Source organism: Myotis daubentonii, chromosome 8 (genome assembly GCF_963259705.1).
Source record: "Myotis daubentonii chromosome 8, mMyoDau2.1, whole genome shotgun sequence".
NCBI lineage: Eukaryota > Metazoa > Chordata > Mammalia > Chiroptera > Vespertilionidae > Myotis > Myotis daubentonii.
The window spans coordinates 49,645,226-49,672,205 of record NC_081847.1 but is presented as its reverse complement, the minus strand read 5'-3'; the positions used below and the strand labels follow the sequence as shown (position 1 = coordinate 49,672,205).

Genomic DNA, 26,980 nt, shown 5'->3' with positions numbered 1-26,980 from the left:
ATGGCCTTTTTGAGTCGAGGTAAAACTGAATTTTGCTGTAGCTTTAGCATATATGTGCTCATGGGAACAACTATTATCCCCATTTAGACAATATTTCCTGACTGGTAATCTTACACAGATAACCTAAGGGATATTGCTGAATATATTAATTCATAATCATATAGTTTGTAGATAAATCTCACTTTGGATTTTTTCTCTCTCTAAAATCACCTGTCAGAACAAAATATGATCTTACCAGTACATACAAACAGGCTAATGGAACTGATTTTTCTATCCTAAATACATGGAGTACAACTAGGAGGCCTTGGGCGGGGGCCCTGGCCGGCTGCAGTGGGCTCGGCCGGAATGGTGGAAGAATGCTATGTGTGTGGTCATTGGTGTCAGAACCTACAAAGCTTGGCTCCCACTTTGGACATCTCTGTGTGGACACCTCAATGATAGTTATATTTAACTTAGATGACATTGCGCAGACTTTCAGATACCTCTCTGTTTAAAACTTGTGCTGCAAGGTAAGAGAGCAGAACAAGGAAGGCCCAGATTTAGGGAGGACCCTGCTGTGACCTCCGTGTGTTCCTAAACACTCACATGAGAATCCTGGGCCCAATGTGATAGTGTTAGAAGGTGTGACCTTTGGGAGGTGATTAGGTCCCACGGGTGGAACCCCCATGATTAAGATTAGTGCCCTTATAAGAGACCCTACAGAGTTCCCTAGTCCCTTCCACCATGAAAGGACACAAAGAGAAGTCTGCCTTTGAAAGAGGGCCTCACCTGGTCATGCTGGCACCCTGACCTCAGACATCCAGCACCCAGAACTGTGACAAATAAATGGTTTTTGTTGTTGTTTATAAGCTACCCAGTCCGTGGTAATAGAAGTGGGCCTGACTGTATTTTCGAGAATGAAAGACGAAGGAAAATGAAATGGGATATAATTCCTGCCTGCTGCTACCCTTCCCGCTGCAGAATAAAAACAAGCAAAATCAAGGAAAAGGAAAAATGATGCATTTTTAATGATACTATTTTATCATTTTCACCTTTTTCTTTACTAATCTTTAAAGACAAATCTATTCATATTGCCACTAGATTTTTTTTAAAATATATTTTATTGATTTTTTACAGAGAGGAAGGGAGAGAAATAGAGAGTTAGAAACATCGATGAGAGAGAAACATCGATCAGCTGCCTCCTGCACATTTTTTACAGAGAGGAAGGGAGAGAAATAGAGAGTTAGAAACATCGATGAGAGAGAAACATCGATCAGCTGCCTCCTGCACATCTCCCACTGGGGATGTGTACGCAACCCAGGTACATGCCCTTGACCGGAATCGAACCCGGGACCTTTCAGTCTGCAGGCCGACGCTCTATCCACTGAGCCAAACCGGTTTCGGCGCCACTAGATTTTTTAACACTCCAAGTAAACAGCACGTTTTGATATAAGAAATGGTAAAATGTTTTAAGTTTTTCTGATGTTAAGGTTATATATTTTAGACCAAGAAAATAAAACTGGAAAAGGGCTCAGTAGTAACACAAGTGATTCTGGAAGGCTGAGTTCATAAACATTAACAATGAGATCCTATGTTCTAATAGGACATCCACAAGCTGTTTCCTCTGGTTTGAACTGGAAGATTTCTCTAGTGTTCTTTCTCTCTCTCTCTCTCCCTCCCTCCGTGCCTCCCTCCTTCTCTTTCTCCCTCTCCCTCCCTGAAAACAGCTTCTGTAGGCTCAGTTATGACAAAGTAATTTCCTTACAGATAGGGAGCTTGTCTTCTGAAGAAATGAAAAGACCTGAGCAGATTCCCACCCATAATAAAAAGCTGTCAGAATGTCTAACTGCAATAATGTAGTTAAGGACAGAAATAAAACATCTTTATCTTGTCCAGCATAGTATATAAGTGTCTGGAATATTTTCTTGCTTCATTATTCTGAACATAAACACTATATTTTTCTTTACAGAAGAAGAAGCATGTTAAGTAAAAAACATCACTTTTCAAAAAAAAATTTTGTGATGAACATTTTACTAGTCCTGGAATGAATGTTTTGCTTCTCTTGAATTATGTAACTGCTTTCAGGGGATTTGAAAAATAATTATTTCAGTTAAAGGGCATAGAGCTCCTGCACTTGCATAATTTCCCATAAGCAAAATTAAGTCAGAATGATAGAAGTATATCACCACAAGTCCAGGTGGCTCTGAGGCGATGCCTGGAAGAAATCAGAAAGCAGTGAGTCAACAAGAATCAGGTGAGCCTCCAGCTCTATGTGTCCTCAGCAATCTCCCTTCAATGATCACTTGGAGTAGGACATAAACTGTGCATGGCATGGACAAGATTTAACAATGAAAAGCAGTGAAATGTTTTGGCAATAACAGAAGCACAAAGTAAGGAAACAGAGGGGAAGAAATACACTATATTAAATTTAAGAGAGGTTGAAAACTATGGATGTAATTGGGGCGTGGCCTTCCATTAAGCTAAGGGATTCATGGAGGAAAACAAGATTGGCAGTGAGACAAGGGTGATCTGAGTGAGTGGTCTGCATTTATCAAATTATTTGCATGTGAAAACTTCCCCATTTCCAAACCAAGATCCTGGGAAGGGATTTTTTGAAGCTTTTTGGAGCTCTTTAGATGTCTTGGTTAAACTATAGTTTTTAGCCATGATAGTCTATGTATTATTACCAAAAATGTAAACCATAAAATAGCCCCAAATAGCCCACTATTGTTTATGCAGCATCCTGACATTTCCTGTGGGTTTTTTTCTTTGTTGAGCATTCAAAATGCAATTTAGTAACATTTTCATCTATTTTTACTCCTCTGCCCACCCCCCCCCCACACACACACACTGAATCACACCCAAGCATCATGACCATGTTTGTCTGTCTAATCTGTTTCCAGCAGAATACAGCATCTGCAACAGAATAGGTGCCAATTACAAATTTGTTTATTTCATGAATGCCATATGATAGAAGTAGGTTAATGCCTTAATAGCAGTGGAAATAAAGGTATCTTTTTATGAGACTACTAGAGGCCTGATGCATGAAATTCATGCAAGAGTAGGTTTTTGCAGCTGCAGTAGCTGCCTCAATCCTTTCCTCGCAGCTGGGGCAGCTGCCTCGATCCCACGGCTGCAGCCCCGGCTTTGTCCGGAAGGTCATCTGGAAGGACATCCAGATGGCCGTTCAGTTGATTTGCATATTATGCTTTTATTATAATAGATTGATAACACAGGACACAGATTATTAGCTTCCTCACCTTTCAACTCAGAGTTTCTATTTTATTAGGCGTGTCTCTTAAATTATCAATATTTTCATTTTCTTCAGATAGATACCCAGAAGTGGAATTGTTGGGTCATTTGGTGGTTCCATTTTTAATTTTTTGAGGAATCTCTATACTATTTACCACAATGACTGTACCAATTAGCAATCCCACAGATAGTGCACAAGGGTTCCCATTTTCTCCAAATCCTTGCCAACACTTGTTATCATTTTGATAACTTTTTTTCTTATTAGATGTCAGTGTAATGTCTAAAACACCATTATATCACATTTGGTTTATATTTTTTATTTAGCCAGAATATTGAAAGGATCAGATATGTAATTACAGCACCAAACATTCAATTTTCCTAGATTAATGATGCTCTATATAGGCAGCAGTTTGGAAAATGTAATTTATTGTGCTGAAACAATAATTCATTTAATGGTATGAGTGACCCATAAAATCTAATGCAATTTTAGAAGTGTCTAATATAGTCCCAAAGAATAACTAAGAGAAAGTGGGTCACTGTGTAAGCAAACATCTACATCCCTAAGAAGAGTGGTGATAATGATTCAGAAATAGAGACCAAAGAACCACAACAGAATAATGCAACTTTGCAGATTGTTTCATGCATATAAAAGAAAGCAACTGTCTATAAGTGGTGATGCATTTTATTTGAAAAACTGTATACTAGCTCTTTAAAAGTGTTCATGATTACAGTGGGGAGTAGGAGAACATTTCACTTACATATTTCTTAAATGGTTTCAAACATATTTTCTCTTTTGATTACATTATAGTTCTGTGATATAAAATATAGATATGACTCTAAACCACACACACATACAGCTAACCTGGGTAACTGGATTTTCCATGTTACATATGAATCTTCTCATTCAAAACAGTTACTGCATTTACTCTAATGCATATATACTATATATATATATATATATATATATATATATATATATACCCAAAGATTTAATTTTTGCTAAGATTAGCTAAAATAGGAGACTTCATATAAATTTGTTTTTTTAATGTATATTATTTTCACTTGGCTGAAATAAAAATTTCTTATTTGCAGTAAATTCAAATATGGGTCATTACCTGTGCACAGGAATAATGAAATCAATCCAATATACAGGGTGGGGCAAAAGTAGGTTTACAGTTGTCTGTATGGAAAATAATATAATAATTAGTAAATAATACAAGAATAAACTCTGTGTTTTGTGTACTCACAGCTATAAACCTACTTTTGCCCCACCCTGTATAGCTTAAAGAATTCCAGTGATGATACAGCATTTCCAAATGAAATGCCATTCTTTAACATTCAATGAAATGAAGAATAGTTTTCATTTTCAATTGTGACTTTGAGTGGTTTCATTTCAGAAGATATCACAAAAGGAAAGAAGATGTATGTGTAATTGTTTTAGAATTATTTTGGACTAATGAGAGAACTGTTGCTATAAGATTATAAGTAAAACAATTCAATGTAAGAAAGAGATTTTTCCATAATAGGAAGTGTCTGAAAATCATAGAATTCCATATGGTATAGTGAACTCCCTAACAGGAATGATTTAAGTGCAGGTAAGGCTATCAAAGGGATTTTACAAGGATGTGATGAGGAGATTGTTAATCTTTATGGCTTCTTCCAGTACTAGTTCTCTAAGATTCTGAAAATTTTGATTCTCTATGAAGCCTTCAAATGCTGATTTTTAAAAATTCCTTTATTCATAAATTTAATAAATATTTGTTTAGGCCCTATTACATTACCACAGACCATGTAGAAGGCATAGAAAGATAAATAAAACAAATATACAAAGACATGATCGCTGTCCTCAAGAGGCTTACATGTGGTAGAAATTTGAATGTTAGACAAAAGCATGTGCCTGTATGCATGCAGAAGGTCATATTTCGGTATATGACATGAATAAAAAGATCAGGTACTGTGAGATTTAGGGTGAAGTTCTATGGTATCTGGGAATGCCCACTAAGGAAGTAACATGTAAGCTGTCACCTAAAATAAGAGAAGTCAGGGGGGAAGGATGAGCATGATGTCATTCATGGCCATAAAGATGAATGGTGCCAAAGTAGCGCTATGGGTAGAGCTTTGCAGTTTCAGGAAATTAAAAGCAAATATCAATGCTGCTGAAGCATAAAGAAGGAACAGAGAAGAGCATAGAAACCCATTTAGTAGGCTTACATCATCCCAAGTTTTATAGGTCATTGTAAGCAGTCAAATATTTATTCTAAAGTTAATGAGAAGCTATTAAAAAGTTTTCACCTGGAAAGTAACATAATATAAATTGGGTTTCTACAACACCTCTTTCACGTAGGCCATGCCCTGGAAGTAACTGGAGATAGGAGTTAAGTAAGAATCCCAGGGGAGAGATAATGGTAATCTAGACCAGAATAGGAGCAGGAAAGAAGGTATAAAGTTAAGAGGATATTAAATTTTCTAATTCATTAGGGAATGGCTGAAATAGAATGTCAAAAATGTAATAGTTTCTCAAATAGACAAGATAGCTAGGTAGAGGACTTATCCAACTGCTTTAAACAATTATCAAAATGGAGTGGAATGTATAAAAACACAGTTGAAAGCACTGGACTATGCTATGAATTTTAAGAGAAGAAAAAGCACATGAACTGAGACCACACTAACCCTGGAGGAATTGTTCAAAATGCTGCAGAGAGAAATAGAGCCAGACAGGCAGCACTGGTCTTTCTGCATGAGAAACAGGGCAATGAAAAGGCAAGATCAGAAATGCAAGTTGTATTGGAAAGAAAACCAGTCATAGCTGAGTACATGACTCAAGTCTGCCTTAATATATAGTCATAGTAATCTAAACCCTGGATATTGAAATAAACAAATTTTTAGTGAAACTGTATTGAGAGGAGGGTGTGATATTCAGGGAAGAAAATGTACATGCCTGGTGAAGAAGAAAGAGTGAATTACCAGCAAATTATCTTCTATAGCAGGAAATCAATAAATAATGTAAACAGTGGAGGTGAAAACCATATCAGTTAGAGCTTGGATGAAAAGAAGCAAGTAATATGCCAATAGTAGAAAATGCTCTTATGTCAACACACCTTCTAGGAATAGTTGATTCTATAAAATATGTGCTTATATAGCTTTGATTATAAATTAGGAAATAAATTTGATAATATTCTTTGTACAGAGAAGAATTTTCAGGAGATACTATTTCACAAATGCCTCTAATGATTGAAAATCCACGGAATGATGGAAATTTTTAAGAGGGATGCACCAATAATATTAATCCGCAAAAGATGGCATATTTCCTTGCAAATCAGAAATTTTAAGGTATTTCTAAACTTGATGATTCATAGTATAACTTACTGAATTTGCTTAAATTTGAATCACTCAAATTTAAATGCAAATTTGGCATTTAAGATTTGTAAACAATGTAAAGTGCTATTAACATGCATAAATTGCTTTTTCACACAATATATTTCTCTTATTCAGAAAATAGACATTCCAGAAAGTCACTAGTAATGACAAAACAGAACACTGTTATGAGTGATATTTTCCCATATAAGTAATCTGAGAATTGATTTACATGATCAAATTTTAGAGGGTGGGCACTAAAGACAAAGCATAGGAGAACAATGGTGGATATTTTTAACTTGAGACTTGATGTAGAAAATGACCATTTTAAGTGGTCCAGGCAAAGCCAAAATTATATATATACTAGAGGCCCGGTGCACAAAAATTTGTGCACTTGGGGGAGGGGGGGTCCCTTAGCCTGGCCTGTGCCCTCTTGCAGTCTGGGACCCCTCAGGGGATGACCACCTGCTGGCTTAGGCCCGCTCCCCAGGGGATTAGGCCTAAGATGGCAATCAGACATCCCTCTGGCAGCCCTAAGGGGATGTTCACTTGCCAGCGGGGAGCAGGCCTAAACTGCAGTCGGACATCCTTAGCGCTGCTGCGGAGGCAGGAGAGGCTCCCACCACCACCGCTTTACTGGCAGCCATCAGCCTGGCTTGTGGCTGAGCAGAGCTCCTCCCATGTGAGAGCACCCTGAGCACCAGAGGGTAGCTCCTGCATTGAGCGTCTGCCCCCTGGTGGTCAGTGTGTGTCATAGTGACCAGTCATTCTCAGTCCTTCTGCTGTTAGGGTCAGTTTGCATATTACCCTTTTACTATATAGGATAGAGGCCTGGTGCATGGGTGGGGGCCGGCTGGTTTGCCCTGAAGGGTGTCCTGGATCAGGGTGGGGGTCCCGCTTGGGTGCCTGGCCAGCCTGGATGAGGGGATGATGGCTGTTTGCAGCTGGTCACACCCCCTTCAGGGTGGGGGTCCCCACTGGGGTGCCTGGCTAGTCTGGGTGAGGGGCAGAGGGCCGTTTTCAGGCTGGCAGGTGACTGAAGCTCCCAGCCTCTCCTTTTTTTCTTTCTTTTTTTATTCTGGGATTTATTTACTTTCTATGGCTGTCAATGGAGCTGAGAGCTGGCTTTAGCTCTGAGGCCAGCTCCAGCCTGAGTCCTCGGCTGCTGAAAGCAGGTATCTGGAGTTTGTTTGGCTTCTATAATTGAAACACTGTTGCCATCACTGCTGCTCTAAGCTCTGAGGCTGAAGCTGGCTGAAAGCAAGTATCTGGAGCTTGTTTAGCTTCTATAATTGCAACATTGTTTCTTAGACTGCAGCTCAGAGGCTGGCAGTGGCAGGCGGGCAACCTTGGCTTCCTCCATCACTGGAGGAAGCAAGCTTCCTTTTCACTTCAGCTGCCTGGCTGCCAGCCGCCATCTTGGTTGGCAGTTAATTTGCATATCACCCTGATTAGCCAATAGGAAGGGTGTCAGGGTTATGGTCAATTTGAATCTTTCTCTTTTATTGGTGTAGATATATGCCTAAGTGACCATGTGACAAGTAGCTATGATGCACAATAACCACCAGGGAGCAGACACTCAACACAGGAGCTGCTGAGCTGTGGTGACTTGGCAGCTGCGGTTCTCAGGTAACACACCCAGAACCAGAGAGGAGGGAGCCTGATTCCGGGTGCATCACCCGAGAACCGCCCTCTTGCAATCCGGGACTGTTCCAAGGATGTCAGAAAGCTGGTTTCAGCCCAATCCCCAGAGGCCAGGCCAAGTGACCCCACTAGTGCACGAATCCATGCACTGGGCCTCTAGTAATAATTATAAAGGAACATATATGATGACAGAAGGAGACTAGACTTTGGGTAGTGAGTATACAGTGCAGTATACAGATGGTTCAATATTTGTATGTATTGCATAGTGATCACCACATTCTAGTTCACATCTGTCATCACACACAGTTATAAAAATTTATTTTTTTCTTGTGATGAGAACTTTTAAGATTTTCTGTTAGCAGCTTTCAGGTATACAACATAGCATTATTAACTATAGTTACCATGATGTACATCACATCCCAGGACTTATTCCCTTTATAAGTGGAAGTTGGTAATTTTTGATCTCCTTCACCCATTTCATCCACCCTCAACTAACCATCCCCCTCCTCTGGCAACCATGAGCTTGTCTTTTTTTTTTTTTTTAAAGTCCACATGTAAATGACATCATATGGTATTGGTCTTCTCTGACTTATTTCACATAGCAAAATGCCCTTAAAGTTCATCCATGTCATTACAAAAGGCAAGATTTTATATTTTTTGTGGCTAAATATTTATATTTATCCCATCATTCCATCATATGCATTTAGGTTTTCCCTGTCTTGGCCATTATCAATAATGCTGCTGTGAACATAGGGTGGCAGATATCTTTTCAAATTAGTGTTTTGTTCCTTTGGATAAATACCCAGAAATAAAATTGCTGGATCATATGGTAGTTCTACTGTACTTTAAAATTTTGAGGATTGTTGGTACTCTTTTTCCATAGTGGCTGCACCAATTTACATTCTCACCAATAGTGTGTAAGGGTTCCCCTTTTTTCCACATTCTCACCGAAATTTATTTATTGTCCTCTTGATAATTACCATTCTAACTAGTGTGAGGTGATAGCTCATTCTGTATTTTTCCTGAAGATTAGTTACGTTCAGCATCTTTTCATGTGTCTGTTGGCCATCTGTATGTCTTCTTTGGAAAATTGTCTATTCAGATCTTCTGCCCATTTTTAAGTTGGATTGTTTAGAATATTTTTGCTATTGAGTTATATATTCACTTTACATATTTTGGATATTAAACCTTATTATATATAACACTTTCAAATATTTTTCCATTTAGTAGTAGGTTGGCTTTTCTTTTGTTGATACTTTTTGCTGTGCAGAAAATTTTTAGTTTGATGTAGCCACACTTCTTTATTTTTGCTATTGTTGCCTTTGCTTTAGAAATCAGATCCTAAATATCATCAAGACCAATGTCTAGGAGTTACTACCTATATTTTCTCCTAGTTTTATGGTTTTAGGAATTATATTCCAACCTTTCAGTCATTTTGAGTTCATTTTAGTGGTCTCTTTTCATTCTTTTGCAGGCCCAGTTTTCCCAACACTATTTATTGAAGAGACATTTTTTCTCATTACACATTTTTGGTTCCTTTGTTTTAAATTAATTGACCATATATGTGTGGGTTTATTTCTGTTGCATTGATCTGTGTGTCTTTTTTTTGCCAACACCATACTGTTTTAATTATAATAGCTTTGTAATATAGTTTAAAATCAGAGCGTATGTAATTGCAGATTTGTTGGCTATTCAGAGCCTTTTATGATTACTTAAAATTTTAGGGTTTGTTTTTTCTATTTGTGTGAAAAATGCTACTAGAATTTTGACACGAGTTGCATTGAATCTGTAGCTTGCTTCGGGTTATATGGATATTTTAACAATTATTTTGTCTAATTCATGCACATAGAATATCTTTCCATTTATTTGCTTATCTCATTTTTTATATTTATTGCATATTGATAATATGTTGGACTAAATATACTTTATTATTACAGTTATTTTCATCAATTTCTTTTTTTACATGGCTAATATCTGGCTCACATTATATTTCTGTTACCTAGTCATGTTTGAGAATTTAATTTTCAATACTGGAGACTGAGTAGAATAGAGAGTGGGTCAGCTCATTTTTAGAGAACACTTAATATTCTTAGTAATGCAAATCTGATTATGTAATCATCTGTAGAAGCCACAAGGAAAGTTTTAGGGACAAGCAATTATTTTGCCCACTAAACATATTTTCTGTATTTTTAATAGAATTTATTACAGTGTTTTATTAATCATTCTATATTGGCAATGATTGTATTATATTCCAAGTGACATTTAAATGACCTAAAACTACTGCAGCACAATTTTAGACCATAAAGAAACATGTTAGCAGTGACCTATCTTTGCATAACTTTATAAATTTGTGGCTAGGTGAGACAAAGTACTGAACTTGGATTACAAAATAGTATAGAAATTGTGGTATAAAGCATACCACCATCAGGCCAAGCAGAAAGCCTTTTTAACACCTAGGTCTAAAGTCGATTATCTTTGCTATATATCCTGAAGTAGTTCATATTCTTTTTCTTCCTTGCCAAGAGTTCCTGTTGGAACAAGAAGGGAGAATTTGGCAGGAAATGATAGAGAGCAAAGGTGGAAAGAGGAAACCATTCATTTAGTGATTTAAACTGCCAACCAAATGCACACTCCTCTGAAATAAAGGATCAAGAGAAATTAAAGTAGGACAAAATAGGGACATACTAATATGTGGACCAGAACTAGAAAGAAGGATAACCAAAGACCAGATCATGCTTGAGGTGGGCAGACAGGTCCTGATGCCTCCTGACATAAATGCTATGCTCTCTCCCAACCAAAAAATTACAGCGTATGATTTTCCACTGCTGCTGAAACGTTTTAAGATTTTTCAATGTGTAATAGGTATTTTAATAGGAAGGTGTCAGAGCATTTCAAATGTGACTAACTGCCAAATTGCTATGGTTCTCATTGCTTGAAATCAACAGCTGGAACAAATTTTATTCTTATTCCTAGTGCCTATGACTCACTGTCTAAATTGTCAAGGTAACTCATTTCTGTTGTAAGTTTGAGCTAGTCATGTTTGCTCTATTCCATTAGGACCACAAGTTATGAATTCTACAACAGTTTTAGAAAATTAATTTATTAAATGAAGGTAATTTAACCTGAATATATGTCTCTTCATATAAGAAAATTTAAATAAATAATCAAAACAGTTAATGGAAGTCAGAATAAACATTCTAAGAAAACTCAAATTTTGAAATTGAATGCATGTTCAATTCCGTTAGGCATCTCCCACAAGGTACAACATGAAATGGCCTTTATGATGGAGGCATGAGGCATTATAGGAGAGATAAAAGAAAGCCCATAAAATAGATTTTTAAAGTCTTAAATCAGAGTACTAGTAGCAATTAAAATTTAACAAACTTGAAAAGCTCTTTCATAATTCAAAGGGGGGAAAAACTAAATGTTTAAAATGCTTGGAGAGAATGTAAGGCACCGGGGGTGAAGGGGGTGGAATGAGATTTGCTTGCGGTGATGGGTGCATGACGCAGTGTGCAGATGATGCTTTCAACTGTACACGGGTTTCATTATGGCTTTGCAAAACAGTGTCGCCCCAATACATTCAATAAAAAGTTTTTATGGTAAAAAAATACTAATTTGAGTCTAATTCTCACTATATAAATTAATAAATATGAACCGGGATTATGACCCTCACTAGAAGTTTAAATGTACTCAAGGAACTACCCTCCCCCCTCAACGGTGTCATCCATTTAGGAATTCAATAATATGGAAATTGTGGTGTGCGTTGACCATTTATGATGATCAAAAATGATTAATCACTGATTGAAATCTAAAGCATTGACAATTATCAACAAAGTCAGGATAGAACAAAATTTACTTAAAATTATACATTTTTATCTCCAACTTTTACCTGTGTATTTTTAGAAGGGCAAGAAGAACAAAGGCAAATATAAAGATGAACAATTCTTGATCTGCAGGATATTTAAAATGTAATTGTATTCCTAACCTTAATTACAGAGATGCCATTAAGAAATTCAACAATTTAAAAATAACTGAAATGACTCTTAGTAGAAAGAAAATCAGTCTTAAGCTCCCAAAGCGAGTTGTAGAGGAGAAACTGGAAGCAGTAAGCCCTGCACAGTGTAAGCTTTAGAGAAGAACAAAGAACAGACAACATTAAACATACGCAGGCAAGGAAGAATAGAAAGCTTACTAATTTTTTATTTATGACACTTTTTAAAATATTTTAAACCCTTTTCTCAAAGACAAAACTCTCAGATTGACTCAAACTAACACCCATTTATGCTCTGTATAAAAGAGGCCCAGGAGTGAATCTGGAAATATGGGAGAGGGCAATTTGAGCACAGACCCTCTGTTGCCCCTGGCCCCTACCCTACTTTTGCTCTCCTCCTCCTCAGACCCCGTCTCTGTAATAATTAATATAGCATTGTGGGCACACATGGGCGACTCCAAGAGGGCTTCTCATATTTTAATTTCTATCAGAATCATTGGAGTGATAGCCAGGGAGTGACCACATGTTGATGGACGGGGCAGATTTTATGGGAAAAGATGTAGTCCTGCTTTGTGGGGGATATTGGTTCCCCTAACAGGTCCTAGCTCAACCACCTGTGAATGCCTTACGGAAACGGTGTGTGCCTCACACATTTTATTCCAAAACTGCCCTACTGATCCTGAGCATCTGGTGAATTTAAGGGCGTGGTGTTGGTCGGTTGCCTGGATTGAAGTCTCCATGGTGGGGAGAGAAGTAGAACTTGAGTAGATAGGGACCGAGAGCAGAGAGCTTTCTCCCTGCCACTCACCAGTATAAGAAGTTTCCAGTATCTGCTACACAATACACGGTTGCAGCAGCAACTGTTGAGTATTCCACAACCATCTGGTTTTCTACAGCTGAGGGACTCTAATATCTTCCAATAAATAGCTACTAAGGGAACAAAAAAAAATAAAAAATGACATTGCACACTCCTACTTAGATCAGTAGACCGAATAATCCTATGAGGATGAAATCAGAATATGAAAACTACATTTTGTAACTTAAAAAAAAGTGGCATCATATAATTTTAAATTCAATTGATGGGCTCTCTGCTTCAAAATAAGAAAAAAATAGCTTACCCCAGGACAAGGCTACTGCCAACCACTAGAAAATAAATGGCCAAATTGCAATATCATATTTTTGAAACATGTAGGTGCAACAGAACTAGATGGACTAAAACTGCAGAGATGAGAGAACCATTTGGATATGAGCTGATGGCCACCAGTCATTTTCTATGATTTTCCTGGAGAAGATGCCAGTTCTATGATGGCTTGACTCAGGCACAGACCGCTGTTTGGGTGGGGCTGGGAGAGGAAATGAGCGCTACTGCAGGGACCACAGGGAACTGGAATGACAAATTCAAGACCTGAAGGCCAGCTTTCCCAAAACACTGCTGAATTCTGAGGCTGTTTGGGAGACAAAGCTTCTGAGAAGAAGAAAATAGTTTCCCACAATCCCAGTAGAAATCATGGCCTAGAAATGAAGCAAGAGATGACAGTCTCAGAGAAAGCTGAAGTTCACCCAAGAGCGTTTATCCATCCTGTGTGAAGCCAGAGAATGAGAATAGTAAAGGTTGAAACCAACAAATAAGAACATTGTAATTGGGAAGAAACAAGAAAAAAATCAGAATAAAAATAAATATTTACTCAACAGCTGCAGAGCTCTAAAAATATGGCACTATAAAACACAAAGATGATTTTAAATAAAACAAGAAAAAGCTTAAATTAAAACTGAAGGACTAAAATTTTTTTACTATGAATAATGTTATTTTATTAAATTTTGAGTAACATATCAGGTATTTAAGCACAAAATATAAAGGCAAGGAATTTAGGAATGTTGGAAAATAGAAATTCCAAGATGACAGGGCTATGCCTAAGTAGGAATTCACTCCCAATTAGTTTATGACATACCATTGTTCATTTGGAATTAATTTACCGAGTAATAAAAGTAGTATGAAGGAAATGATGGGCACAGAGACAAATATGGAAGTAAATAAAAATAGGCAATGATTTAGAAATGGGTCTGTTAACAGATAAAAACGTATTAAAATAAAAAATAATCATTCTCAAGCTTTCCACCCCATCTGGTGTGATGTGCCCAACGTTCATCCACAGTGAGGAGAGCTGTGCACCAACCAAGGCAAGAATGCTTTGGAGATTATTTTGTTTCCCATCTCAATCCCATTTCTGTTCCTAGAAATAGGCTAGGGCCAGGCCAGGGCACTGAAGGAAGGCCTTTGCATTTTGGAGTGAAATGTGCACAATGCATATGTTAGCTCTGCACTCATCTTCAAAGTCTGTGTAACAGTTCCTCTTGAGATGTGGAGACAAGACCATATTTTCAACAGCCTGATTTAAAATCCACCGTCTAACAGCTCCTTTCTTGAATATATTTTTTTAACCTCTGTAAAAGTCATGTCATAAGATAGGTATTAAAAACATGAGAATAACCAAAGGCAAATTATTTCCTGTGTATATTGCTTCACATTTTACATAAAATATTCAATTTACCTATTGCAATATTTTTTTAGATTCAATATAAAGTATAAGTTCCCTGATGATCAGTGATGTTGAGCATCTTTTCATATGTCTATTGGCCATTTGTGCATCTATTTTTGGAGTATGTCTGTTCAGGTCCTCTGCCCAATTTTTAACTAGATTGTTTGTCTTTTTGGTATTAAGTTGTATGATTTCCTTATATATTTTGAATATTAACACCTTTTCAGATGTATTACTGGCAACTATCTTCTTCCAGTCAGTAGTTTGTCTTTTCCTTTGTTGGTTTCCTTCACTGTGTGAAAACTTTTTAGTGATGTTGTTCCTTTTATTTTTTCTTTTGTTTCCCTTGCCTATGGAGACATATCCAAAAATGTTTCTGTAAGTGATGTCAAAGAGCTTACTGCCTATGTCTTCTTCTAGGAGTTCTATGGTTTTGGACTTTTCATTTTAGTCCAATCAATTTTGAGTTTATGCTTGTATATAATGTAAGAAACTGGTACTTTTCATTTTTTTTCTATGTATCTGCCCAGTTTTCTCAACACCATTTATTAAAGAGACTGTCTTTATCCCATTGTATATTCTTGTCTCCTCTGTCATAGTTTAATTGACCATACAAATGAGGGTTTACTAGTGGACTCTCTATTCTGTTCCCTTGATTTATCTGCTTTTATGCTAGTACCATGCTGTTTTGATTACTACAGCCTTGCAGTATAGTTTTATATCAGGTAGTGTGATAACTCCAACTTTGTTCCTCTTTTCTCAAAGTTGCTTTGACTATTCAGGGTCTTTTGTGGGCCCCCTTTATGTCTAGAGATGGGCAAGTCAGGTATTGAAGGCTAGATATAGCGAGAGACTTCTTTTTCACCTGTATTTGGTATCTTGGGAGGAAGATGCATTTCACTGCCCACACCAACGTGTGGCATAGCCACCGAAAAGCAAAGAAGCATGATCAGGTAGAGGAATGTGCATTTAGCTTCTCAAAGCTGATCTCGGTTCTCATTTGTGGCTGAGAGGAGGGCCCCTCCCAGGGTCCACACTGAAGGTTCTAGCTGGGTGTATCCCTCAGTCAGTTGCTTTGTAGGGGATGGGATGGGAGACAACTGAGGCTCCACTGGAAACAGTCTAGATGGAGCCAGTTCAGCAAAAGAAATATTAAGCAATAATAAGCGAGCTCACATTTCATCATCGGAACATAGACGAGGCATTACCATACAGACTAGCAAACACATTCAGCAGTGCACACTCAGAGACGAGTGAAAGGCCAGCAGCTGGTCTATTTGCCCCCAGTCTTCTGATTCCTATTCTTCAGACCTTCCTCCAAGTCATAGAAAGAAACAGGGGCAATAGGAAAGGCTCAGTGAATGATGAGCCTTTTAGAAAGAGACAAGTTTATTTCTCATATAAAGTAAGCTTTATTCATTAATCAATTAGTAGGTTTTCATTTCTTCCACTAATTAATGGGGAGGGGGGTGTTGAGGAAGACCAGGTATATTTTTAACTGAATTAAATTTTACAAGTTGGCTCCATTTGCAGATAGCTAGATGTAAGTTTATATAGTGCCTTTCTAATGTAAATTGCTTTATCTTAAAATCTAAATTTAAATAAGAAGCAGTATTCCACACTATATCCAAAGATCTTTAAGAACTATTCCTCTAAGTACAATTTTATAGTTGGCTTTGTTCATTTAACTCAGAGGGAAATCACAGCTTTATTTCAGCCTGATTTATACCAAGATACTACTGTCCAATGCTGTGGGCTTTTCTGTGGTTTTGCTGCAAATGTCTACCCAGAAAAAAGTCAAAAGCCTTCTTCGTTGCCTAGACTGCTTGTGGCTTTATCTAAGCTTCAATCACAGGCAATCTCTTACTTTCCTGAGAATATTTGTATAAATTTGAGTGCAAATCTTGCCTTGTCCTTTCAGTTTCCTTATAATACAAATCATATTGTTTGACACCGCTGCCCACATTTGCTTTGTATCAAGAATTATACCACATTCATTGTTACCTCTCTAGGGTGAAAACATTTCTCAATGTCACCTCAGTCACTCAGATAAAACACACATTTACACAAATCTATCAGTTACTCAAAACCATTACTTTCACTTAATACACTGATTCTTTTATCAACTACCCAGCAAACTGTATGGCTTACAAGTTAATTTTTCTTGCAGATATTATAATTCTGTTTTCTGTGAAATGTATTCTGGAAGCTCCTACTGCCTTTCAGAAAGTCTATAACATTTAGAACTGGAGTTGTTTTTGAATATTCAAGTTGTCTTTACTATGATATTCGACATCTATTACAAAAAATAGAGCTAGATGTCTGTTGATTCAGGTATTGATTGTAAACTTCTTTCATTAATATTTCTTGTTAATGAAAATAGTGTTATTGATATTTAAGAGAAGGATTTAAAAAAAGATACCAAGAGTTTCTTTTCTAAGGTCCCAAACTTGAATTGAACACATTTTGTGAAATAATTACCTGTTCTGTAAGTGCCTGAGTTCAGTTTCCAAGTTTTCATTGACTTCTTTCTGTTCATCCAGAGATTTCTGGAGCTTATGGATCTGATTCAGGACGTCATCAAGCTGAAAGCAAAGTAGAAAATGCTTGACTTAAAATGATAGAACTTGTTTTTAAAAGGATTTCTCAATTTTTTGCATGTTACAGTATCATTCATAAGTTTCTTTTGTACATATGCATGAATAGATGGAAATATGCATTTTTCAAAAATATAATTAATGCATATATTCAATAATAAAATAAACATCTACACAGACTCTAGAATATTTGACATCTTTTCTATCCAGGCACTGCCTCCCCCGCACCCCATTGCTCCTCTACCTGAGTCACTGTCTCAAAACTTGTGGTTATTGTCATGATTTTGAGAAGATATTGTATTAATATACATATGTATTTATGTGTGTATTGATATATATTTAAGCATAGCATATGTGTGTTTATCCATCTGTATATACTAGGTTTACCAGTTAATAATGCCGATTTTTTTCAATAGATGGAGTTACACATATGTTGATATATATGTGATTTGATATGTATGCTATTGTGTTAACAACAAGCTTCAAAACTTCATATGTCAAATTTGCTGAAGGTGTTAACATCATAGATATTTTTATGCTTACACATGTCGAGTTCTGTGCCAAAAAAAAGAGGATTTGTGGAAAGTTTTAATTCATTACTTTATTTTGAAGAAAAAGTTATTGTATACTTCGGGAAGCTTATGGTGAACATGCTCCATCTCAAGATACTTGTGAACGCTGGTTTAAGCGCTTTAAAAGTGATGATTTTGATGTGAAAGACAAAGAACGTCCAAAAAAGTTTGAAGACCAACAATTACAAGCATTATTGGATGAAGTTGCGTGTCAAACTCAAAAACAACTTGCAGAAAGATTAAATGTTGCTCAGGAAACAATGTCCGATTGTTTAGAAGCAAAGGGAAAGATTTTAAAGGAAGGAAAATGGGTGCCACACCAACTGAACGGAAGACAAATGGAAAACCGAAAAGTTATCAGTAAAATGTTGCTTCAACAGCATGAAAGAAAGTCTGTTTTCCATCGAATTGTGACTGGTGATGAAACGTGAATTTAATTTGAGAATCCCAAATGGACAAAATTATGGGTTGATCCAGGTCAACCATCAACATCGATTGCAAGGCCAAATCTCTTCGGAAAGAAGACAATGCTCTGCGTTTGGTGGGATCAGGAAGGTGTGGTGTATTATGAGTTTCTAAAAGCAGGTGAAATCATTAATACTGATCACTACCGACAACAAATAATCAATTTGAACCACTCTTTGATTGTGAAATGACCAAAATGTGCCAGAAGACATGGCAACGTAACTTTGCTTCATGATAACGCACCATCTGGGACGGTATCCACAGATTACCTGAAAGACGGGGAAATGTGTAGCTGGCGATGGACATTACTTTGAATAAAGCACTTTTGATGTTTCTCTTGAAATTATTGTGTTTTCTTTGATTACAAAATCCTCCATTATTAACCGATACACCTAGTATATTCCAAGTGTGTTGGTATGTGTATATATGTATAGTACTAGAGGCTTGATGCACAAAATTTGTGCAAGAGTAGGCCTTCTTTCCCCCGGCTGCCAGTACTGGCTTTCCTCTAGCACCTGGGACCTGGGCTTCCCTGGCTTCATCTGGAAGGACGTCTGGTCTAATTAGCTTATTACAATTTTATTATTATAGGCTAGAGGCCCGGTGCATGAAATTAATGCATGGGGGGTTCCCCTCAGCCCGGCCTGCACCCTCTCCAATCCAGGACCCCTCGGGTGATGTCTGACTCCTAGGATCAGGCCTAAACCGGCAGTTGGACATCCCTCTCACAATCTGGGACTGCTGGCTCCTAACCACTAGCCTGCATGCCTGCCTGCCTGATCACCCCTAACCACTCTGCCTGATGGCCTGATGCCCCTAACTCCCTCTGCCTGTCTGCCTGATCACCCCTAACTGCTCCCCTACCAGCCTGATCACCCCCTAACCACCTCTGCCTTGGCCCCCACTGTGACTTTGTCCGGAAGGATGTCCAGAAGATGTCCGGCCTAATTAGCATATCACCCTTTTGTTAGTATAGAAGATAGTATATTGGGGCAAATATATATTTTTAAATGTATTGTTTTTTATGTTTTTTTACTTAAACATAAAAAAATGGGTATTGTGGGTATCATACTATATGTAATCTTCTGACACTTGTTATTTAAATTTGATTGCTAAGACATCTATATTGGCATCTCAATGTAGTTTGTTGTCTGTTATCCTAATAAAGATGGAATATGCAAACTGACCATCACTTTGCAACAAAGATGGCGGCGCCCACAGCCAATAAGGAGGGAACATGCAAATTGATGCGACAAAGATGGCAGCAGCTGGGCCAGGACGCGTGTGTTGTTGCCATGGGGATGACGCAGGCATTCCTCCCTGGCCACTCCAGGCCTCTGGGCATTACGGGAAGGTTGAAGGCGGCTACTGGTTGGAACGAAGGTGGAAACAGGGCTCCAGGCTGAAGCAATGGGGAGTGAAGGCGGAAAGGTGGCTCTGGCTGGAGCAAAGGCAGTGCCAGTAGCCAGGGAAAGGAAGGCCTATTCTTGCACGAATCTTCGTGCATCAGGCCTCTACTACATTATAATATTGCATGAATAAGCCAGGATATCATGCCACCCTCCTGTCCATGAGTATTAGATTGTTTGCAGCATTATGCTGCTCTGAACATTCTTGCATATGTATCCTGATGCAAAGAATTCTCTTGAGATACACCTAGGAGGACAATTGCCAGGTTATCCTTTGTTGATGTTTAATTTTACAAGATAATGCCCAAAATTCTCCACTAATTTGCCTTCCAAAGACAATTAGAAGGGATCTGTTTGAGCACAGCTTTGCCAACATTCAATGTTGTGAGATATTAAAACTCTGGCCAATCCCTAATTAATAATGGTTTTTGATACCTCTACATTTTAATTGCCTAGTGTTTTTCTTTTGTGCCTATTTAGGTCTTCTGCTCATTCTTCTAGGAGCTTTCCTTTTAAAAAAAAATTTTTGTCCACGTTAATGTTACAGTCTTGGCACTAACCTTTGGTCAATTATGTGTTCCAAATATCTTCACCAAGTATATATGAAATTCATAACTTATTTTTATACTTATTTAAGAGCGCTTTGAATGCTTATTTTATTAAGTAAAATTTATCAATATTTTATCTTATAGTTGGAATGTATTTAATAATGTTAAAAATACTTCCCTAATCAAAGTTCAGAGAAATAATCTGTATTTTCAACTAAAATTTAATAGTTTTCCACTTGTCACTTAAGTCCTGAATCAAGCTGCAGTTAATTTTTATATACAAGGTAAATGTCAATTTTATTTTTTCTATATAGACACACATCTTAATAGGAACATATATTGAATAAGTTATTCCCCTATTGATCTGACATATCAATCTGTCATATTAAAATTTTATATATTCCATGTATAAAGTTTCTTCTATAAAGTCTGCTTATATGTTCTACTGTGGGGATTAACATTTGATCTTTCACACTGAATTCCTAGAGCCTTCATTGTAAATCCTGATTTAACACAGGCCAAGGTCCTTTTTCCCAGCAGCTCTTTTCCTTGATTCTTCATAATTTTAAAAATAGCTTAGTAAATCACATGAACAACCCTATTTGTATTTAGCTTGGAGTTTCATTCTGTAACTTAAGTACATTTGATACCATTTTGAAATTTTTTTTTTTGTCTATGAACATGGTACATTTTACATTTTGTAAGTCATTCCTGAAGTCTCTCAATGAAGTATAATTTATTAGACATTTCACACTCCATTTTATTTGATTTACTTCAAAGACTTTTATATTTCTTCTTAAGTGGGTTTTTCAAGTAGATATTTATTTGGCATGACAGTGTAAGTTCCAAGGACTGCTCCTATATGATCTAATTATGAATAACTGTCTTTTTCTTCAATTTATAAGGTTTCAGCTTCAATTCTATCATTATGGATTTTAATATATGAACACTATATGGGATATATAATGACTATTTGGAAACTTCATCACAGACAGGTACTATTACATATTTAAGGAATATTTTGGTTGAACTATATGAAATACATTATAGTTTGAATAGAGTATAATACTTAAAATAAGTAGATGTTATTTTATTATAGTCAAAAGTAGAGTAGAGTTGTACATATCACAAGTCTTAATTAACATTCATGGCCTTTTATTCGTCATGTATTGAAATATCTGAAAAAAAATCATAAAAAAATATCAGACACATATAAGCTCTTCCTGTACAATTATTTTTAGTATGATCATGACAAAGTCGAATTAACCTAAATGGTTACTATAAGTATTATTTAATTATAGTCCATCACTCTGATGGAACATTCTGCAGACATTAAAATGTTACTTAAGAAAAATCCTTACAACATTGTGAGTAGTGCATAACATCTCTTATGCAAAATTATTTTAAAAAATAATACCGAAACACTGGTGGAAATTTCTAGCTGTTGATTTTTCTAAATCTGTGACACGACTTTGTAAAGTTTATAGTAATAAATAAATATACTTTTAAACTAATTTTAAGCGTAGTTTAGGAGCAATAAAAAGTGTCCAAGGTACAAATAATGTTTCTGGTGCTGCTCAGGACTTTTGCATTTCCCCAGGGTCCTAAGTGATACTGATGCAGCCAGTCCTTGTAACACTCTGAGTAGAAAACACAGGTACCCTGGCCAGAAGGATGGAGCTTTCCTTAAGTACCCCAGTATACTGGCTGCTTACATTTATCAATTCATCCAACTAAATTTTATTTTTATTTTTTTTAAAATATATTTTATTGATTTTTTACAGAGAGGAAGGGAGAGAGATAGAGAGTTAGAAACATCGATGAGAGAGAAACATCGATCAGCTGCCTCCTGCACATCTCCTACTGGGGATATGCCCGCAACCCAGGTACATGCCCTTGACCGGAATCGAACCTGGGACCTTTCAGTCCGCAGGCCGGCGCTCTATCCACTGAGCCAAACCGGTTTCGGCCCAACTAAATTTTAGTGGTCATTTTCTGTCTCTAGCTCTCACCAGATATCTAAGTGATTAATTTTCTTTTACGTCTTTCATGTACTTAAATCTGAGGCCAAGCACCATATTTAATAATGTAAATGGCACCCAAAGCAAGAATGCTGATATGTTTTCTTTCTAAGGGTTACACGATTTATATATGAATTGTCTTGATCTTTTGCCACTGGAATGAAAGCTCATGCTTAAGGGATTTACATTTAATTCATGTATAGATTTCACATGCTTGCAATACTGTTTGCATGTTTGTTTTTTTAAATAAGTGGATGCCAGATAGGCTAAAGTAACAAATGTCCTTCTACTTTTGTTAACAGTTTTTGCTAAGAAAGTAGGGTGTAATTTTTAAAGTTCTATATCAGTAGTATCCTAAAACATTTTTATGTCAGGTAAATCCAGCTCAATATTTACTCTAAGTACAAATAATTGCTTTATTCCTATTACTACTCTGGTAAGGCCCCAGGCAGTCTGGCAAAAATGTTAGTAGATTCCCAAAAATCTATGATTCAAAAAAATATATATTGCCATATCTATAATCTGATCAATCTGGCAGTATAACAAGGTCCACGCTATAGTTGTAAGCCTTGGTGATATAGAGGCAATGACTTCAGCTAAAAAGACTGCAGCTGCAATTCCTGGAAAATATTAATTTCTGTCATTAAAACAATAAGGAAAATAATGCCCTGGCAGAGTAGCTCAGTTGGTTAGAGTGTCACCTGATATGCCAAGGTTGCAGGTTTGACTCACAGTCAGGGCACAAACAAGAAGCAACCAATGAATGCATAATAAGTGGAACAAAAAATTGATGTATTTCTCTCTCTCCATTTCCCTCTCTCTAAAATTATAAACATTTTCAAAACAGAAGAAAAAATAAGGAAAACAAGACTAGAAAAGCCTGTCAGACATTGCAAATAGCAGCACATAAATCCCAAGTGATTTGTATTACAAATCTGTATCGAAATCTAACTGGAAACCGTTGATAATCAGTTTTGACACATCTTTCCATTAGCAGATGAACAGGACCGATTTCTGTCCCAGAAACTGAAGTGACATGTTGAGCATCAGGTGTTCTGGCAAGTTCTTCTGGCCAATCTGCTCTGATTCTGCTCCAGGGCATCCACACTCGGTGTCTTTCTAATCTGTCCATCTTGGGATGTGATTAAGCTAATGAGGAATGATGGCACAAATTCAGGTAAGTTTCCTGTTCCCAAATTCTCTCAACCCGATTCACGTGACACAGGGCCTTTGAAAGAAATGAGTACATATGACAGCTGGCCAACTTCAAATAATTAAGACTAGCTTTTGGAAAATACTTATAATTGGAACTGAAATATTCTAAATAATTATATTAAAGATTACACCAAAATGTACTCTTTCCCTGGAAAAAAAAATTCAGCAAAGTTAACAGGCACATTTTGCTAAAAATTCTTGGTGATGGAAAGTGGTTGCCTTTTGAAATTTTGCTAAGTATATAGTTTGTGGTATATGATCCTATTATTTTCCAATGTAATAATTATATATTTATAATATCTTATTTACTACTTACATAGAAATTATTGGATGATTTAAATTCAGTGACTCCAAGTAATTATGACTAAGGTAGTACAAATTAAAATGTGATCTTATCTTAACAGAATATAAATGTTCTGTGGTCTTGTAGTTGTGATTTACCAGAATTATTTTTTATTAGTGTCCATACTGGCCTCTTTTATACATATGTCATTGACTTGCACACTTTTGTTAAACTAGCTATTAAATTTCTATCAGATACTTTCTTTTTTTATTAAATGTATTGGGGTAACATTGGTTAATAGGGTAATATAGGTTTCAGATGTAGATTTCTATGATACGAGATCTGTATATTGCACTGTGTGCCCATCACTGAAACTCAAGTACTTACATTTAAAGTAAGTAGTTTTACTGGACAATGAAGAAATGTCAAAGAAGCTAGCAATGGATACATGAATTACTGAAATAATTTGTTGATCTTTGAAATGTATAAACTAACTTTTCTACTGAGCTAACTTAGCAAAGTAATTGTAGACATAGGGTTAATGAAAATAATTACTGAAAATAATGAGTATATGTCACCTGGACAACTCAATCAGCACATTAAACTCTTAACAGCAAAAGGTGTGTTTGATTATAAGTGAATTGGTTTGACTGGGTAATTCTATAAAGAATGATACAGGTTCAGATTTCAGAGGTTCACATTTTTGGAAACCTGGAGACAGTTTGCTCTAAATTTCATTCCCATGATCTCAAGCAATAATTCCCCCAAAGATTTATTGTCATCTTTGTAACCAGAAACCAGAATAGTTTTCCCAATGGCTGTGCTTTAGGTTTAATGTTGTTTTCTCTTTGGGAACACATGTTGGTAAGTCTGTGGTAGAGCTCAACATTCTTTTTTTTTTTGAATCCTCATCTGAGGACATTTTTCCATTGATTTTTAGAGAGAGAGGGAGAGACAGAGAAAAATAATGATGTGAGAGAAACACATTTTTTGGTTGCCTCCCGCATGCACCCCAACCTGGGCCCAGGAGGAGCCTCCAACCCAGGTACATGCCCTTAACCCTTCGGTCCACAGGCCAATGACTCTATCTAATGAGCCAAAACTGGCAAAAAAAAAAAGTATGAAAACATTATAAAACATATATTGAGAGAACTGACACTTCCTAATTTCAATGCTTACTAAAAACAGTAATCAGGACAATGTTTTACTGGCAGAAGAACAGATATTTAGGCCAATGGAATAAAATTGTGTCCAGAGTCCAGGAAGAAATTATTACATTTATGGTCAACTGGATTGTGATATGGATGCCAATATATTCCAATGGGAAAAGGATAACCTTTTTTCACAAATAATCTTGGGGCAACTAGATATCCACAAGCCATGATTGAAGTGGAATGCCTACCTCACAACTCATTAATAAAAATCAACTCAAAATGGATAAAAAATCGATACATAAGAGCTAAAACTATAAAGCTCTTAGAGAAAAATACAGGAGTAAATCTTTCTGATTTTGAAATAAGCAATGTTTTGACAAACAAGCAATAGAAGAAATAAACAAATTAGACTTTCTCTAAGTCATTTTTAAAGTTTTATGCTCCAAATACATACAACTGTCAAGAAGCTGAAAGGACAGTCTACATAATGAGAAAAATATTTGCAAATCATGTATCTGAAAGGGGATTTCTATGCAGAATATACAAAGGACAACTCAAAAAATACCTCAATTAAAAATAGGCAAAGTATCTGAATATATATTTCTGCCAAGAATGTATAAAAATGGCCAATTAGTACATGAAAACAAGACCAACACTTTAAGTCATTAGGGAAATTCAAGTTAAAACTGCAATGAGATACCACTTCACCCCCAGAAGGATGATATAATTAAAAAAGATGGACTCTAACAAGTATTGGTGAAAATGTGGAAAACTAGAACCTCCAAACATTGCTTGTGAGATTATAAAATGCTGCAGCCACTTTAGAAAATAGTTTGGTGGCCCTTATATACATCTACACAAAAAATTCATATATGAATGTTCATCAGTATTATTTGTAATTGCCAAAAAAAAAATGAAATACCCCAAATACAGCCAGCTGAGGAAAAAATGTGGTATAGCAGTTCAATGGTATGTTAATTGACCATAAAAAGAATGAAGTGTTGATTCATGCTACAATAGCGGATAACTCTTAAACCTGATACTAAGTGAAAGTAACCATCACAAAGGGCCATAGATTCTATGATTCCATTTCTGTGAAATGTCCAAAATAAGTAGCTCCATAGAGACAGGAAGTAGATTAATGCTTGTCAAATGCCGAGGGTAAATGGAGGATGGGGCATGACTGCAAACCTATAATAATAAAAGCATAATATGCAAATCAACTGAACAGCTGAACAGTGGAATGACCGTCCAGATGACCTTCCAGACGAAGCAGGGGCTGTGAGGGCCTACTCTTGCATGAATTTCGTGCATCAGGTCTCTAGTAGGTATGTAATTTCTTTGGGGGATTATGAAAATGTTTTAAAATTAGATTTTAGTAATCATTGCACAGCTCTATGATTTTATTTTAAAAACACAGAATTAAATTTAATACTTTGAATGGGTGAAATTTATTATATGTGAATGAGATCTCAAAAAAGTGTTCAAGTAAATAAAGTATGGCAGGCATTTCAGTTGCTATAATATTTATATTATTAAGCCAAATCAAAATGAATTCTTTTGTAGATACTGTAGAATTAAGTCAGGTGAATATTCCAGTGATTCCAAGGTTCTTAATGTTATCTTAAATAATTGCACTACTTGAATTTAGAATATTTCATTGTTTTATCTCTATATAGTATGTTTTATCTCTATATAATAAACTTGTACATATTCTTTAAGAATTTGATAGATAAATGGACAATGATACCTTAGTACATCTATTAATCGAGATAATCTTATGATTTTTATATAAAAAGCATTCTATTAAACAGTTTATTCCAGTTCAAGAGCTGCTTTTCTTTTCAAGAACTCAAATTAGCATCATGACCAGTGGAAGTTAAGCACTTGACATCCTACAATGCTGGAGACTCTTAATTTGTGCCTTGAGGGACCAATACTGAGAATTTGTTCAGG

At 36.4% G+C, this 26,980-nt stretch overlaps 1 protein-coding gene across 11 annotated transcripts in view; it reads right to left on the bottom strand.

Annotated features, from left to right (window-relative positions):
• The window catches only part of CCDC102B (coiled-coil domain containing 102B), a 150,760-nt gene that overhangs the window by 1,282 nt on the left and 122,498 nt on the right, over positions 1–26,980 (bottom strand). For 4 of the 11 annotated variants that reach the window (XR_009454112.1, XR_009454115.1, XR_009454116.1 and 1 more), the window contains 2 exons: positions 17,242–17,345; positions 13,032–13,153 (listed from right to left, as the gene is read on the bottom strand). The exons of 1 other annotated variant lie outside the window; for it this stretch is intronic. Coding sequence is in view for 4 of the 10 variants with exons in the window: in XM_059706344.1 (XP_059562327.1) it covers positions 13,729–13,735; positions 17,242–17,345 (111 nt within the window). In the remaining 6 variants the exon portion in view is untranslated. Of the gene's footprint in view, positions 1–1,677; positions 2,896–4,346; positions 4,412–13,031; positions 13,154–13,181; positions 13,736–17,241; positions 17,346–22,327; positions 23,522–26,980 lie in introns of those variants that run through there. 6 more of the 11 variants (XM_059706345.1, XM_059706346.1, XR_009454114.1 and 3 more) reach the window with 5 other exon arrangements.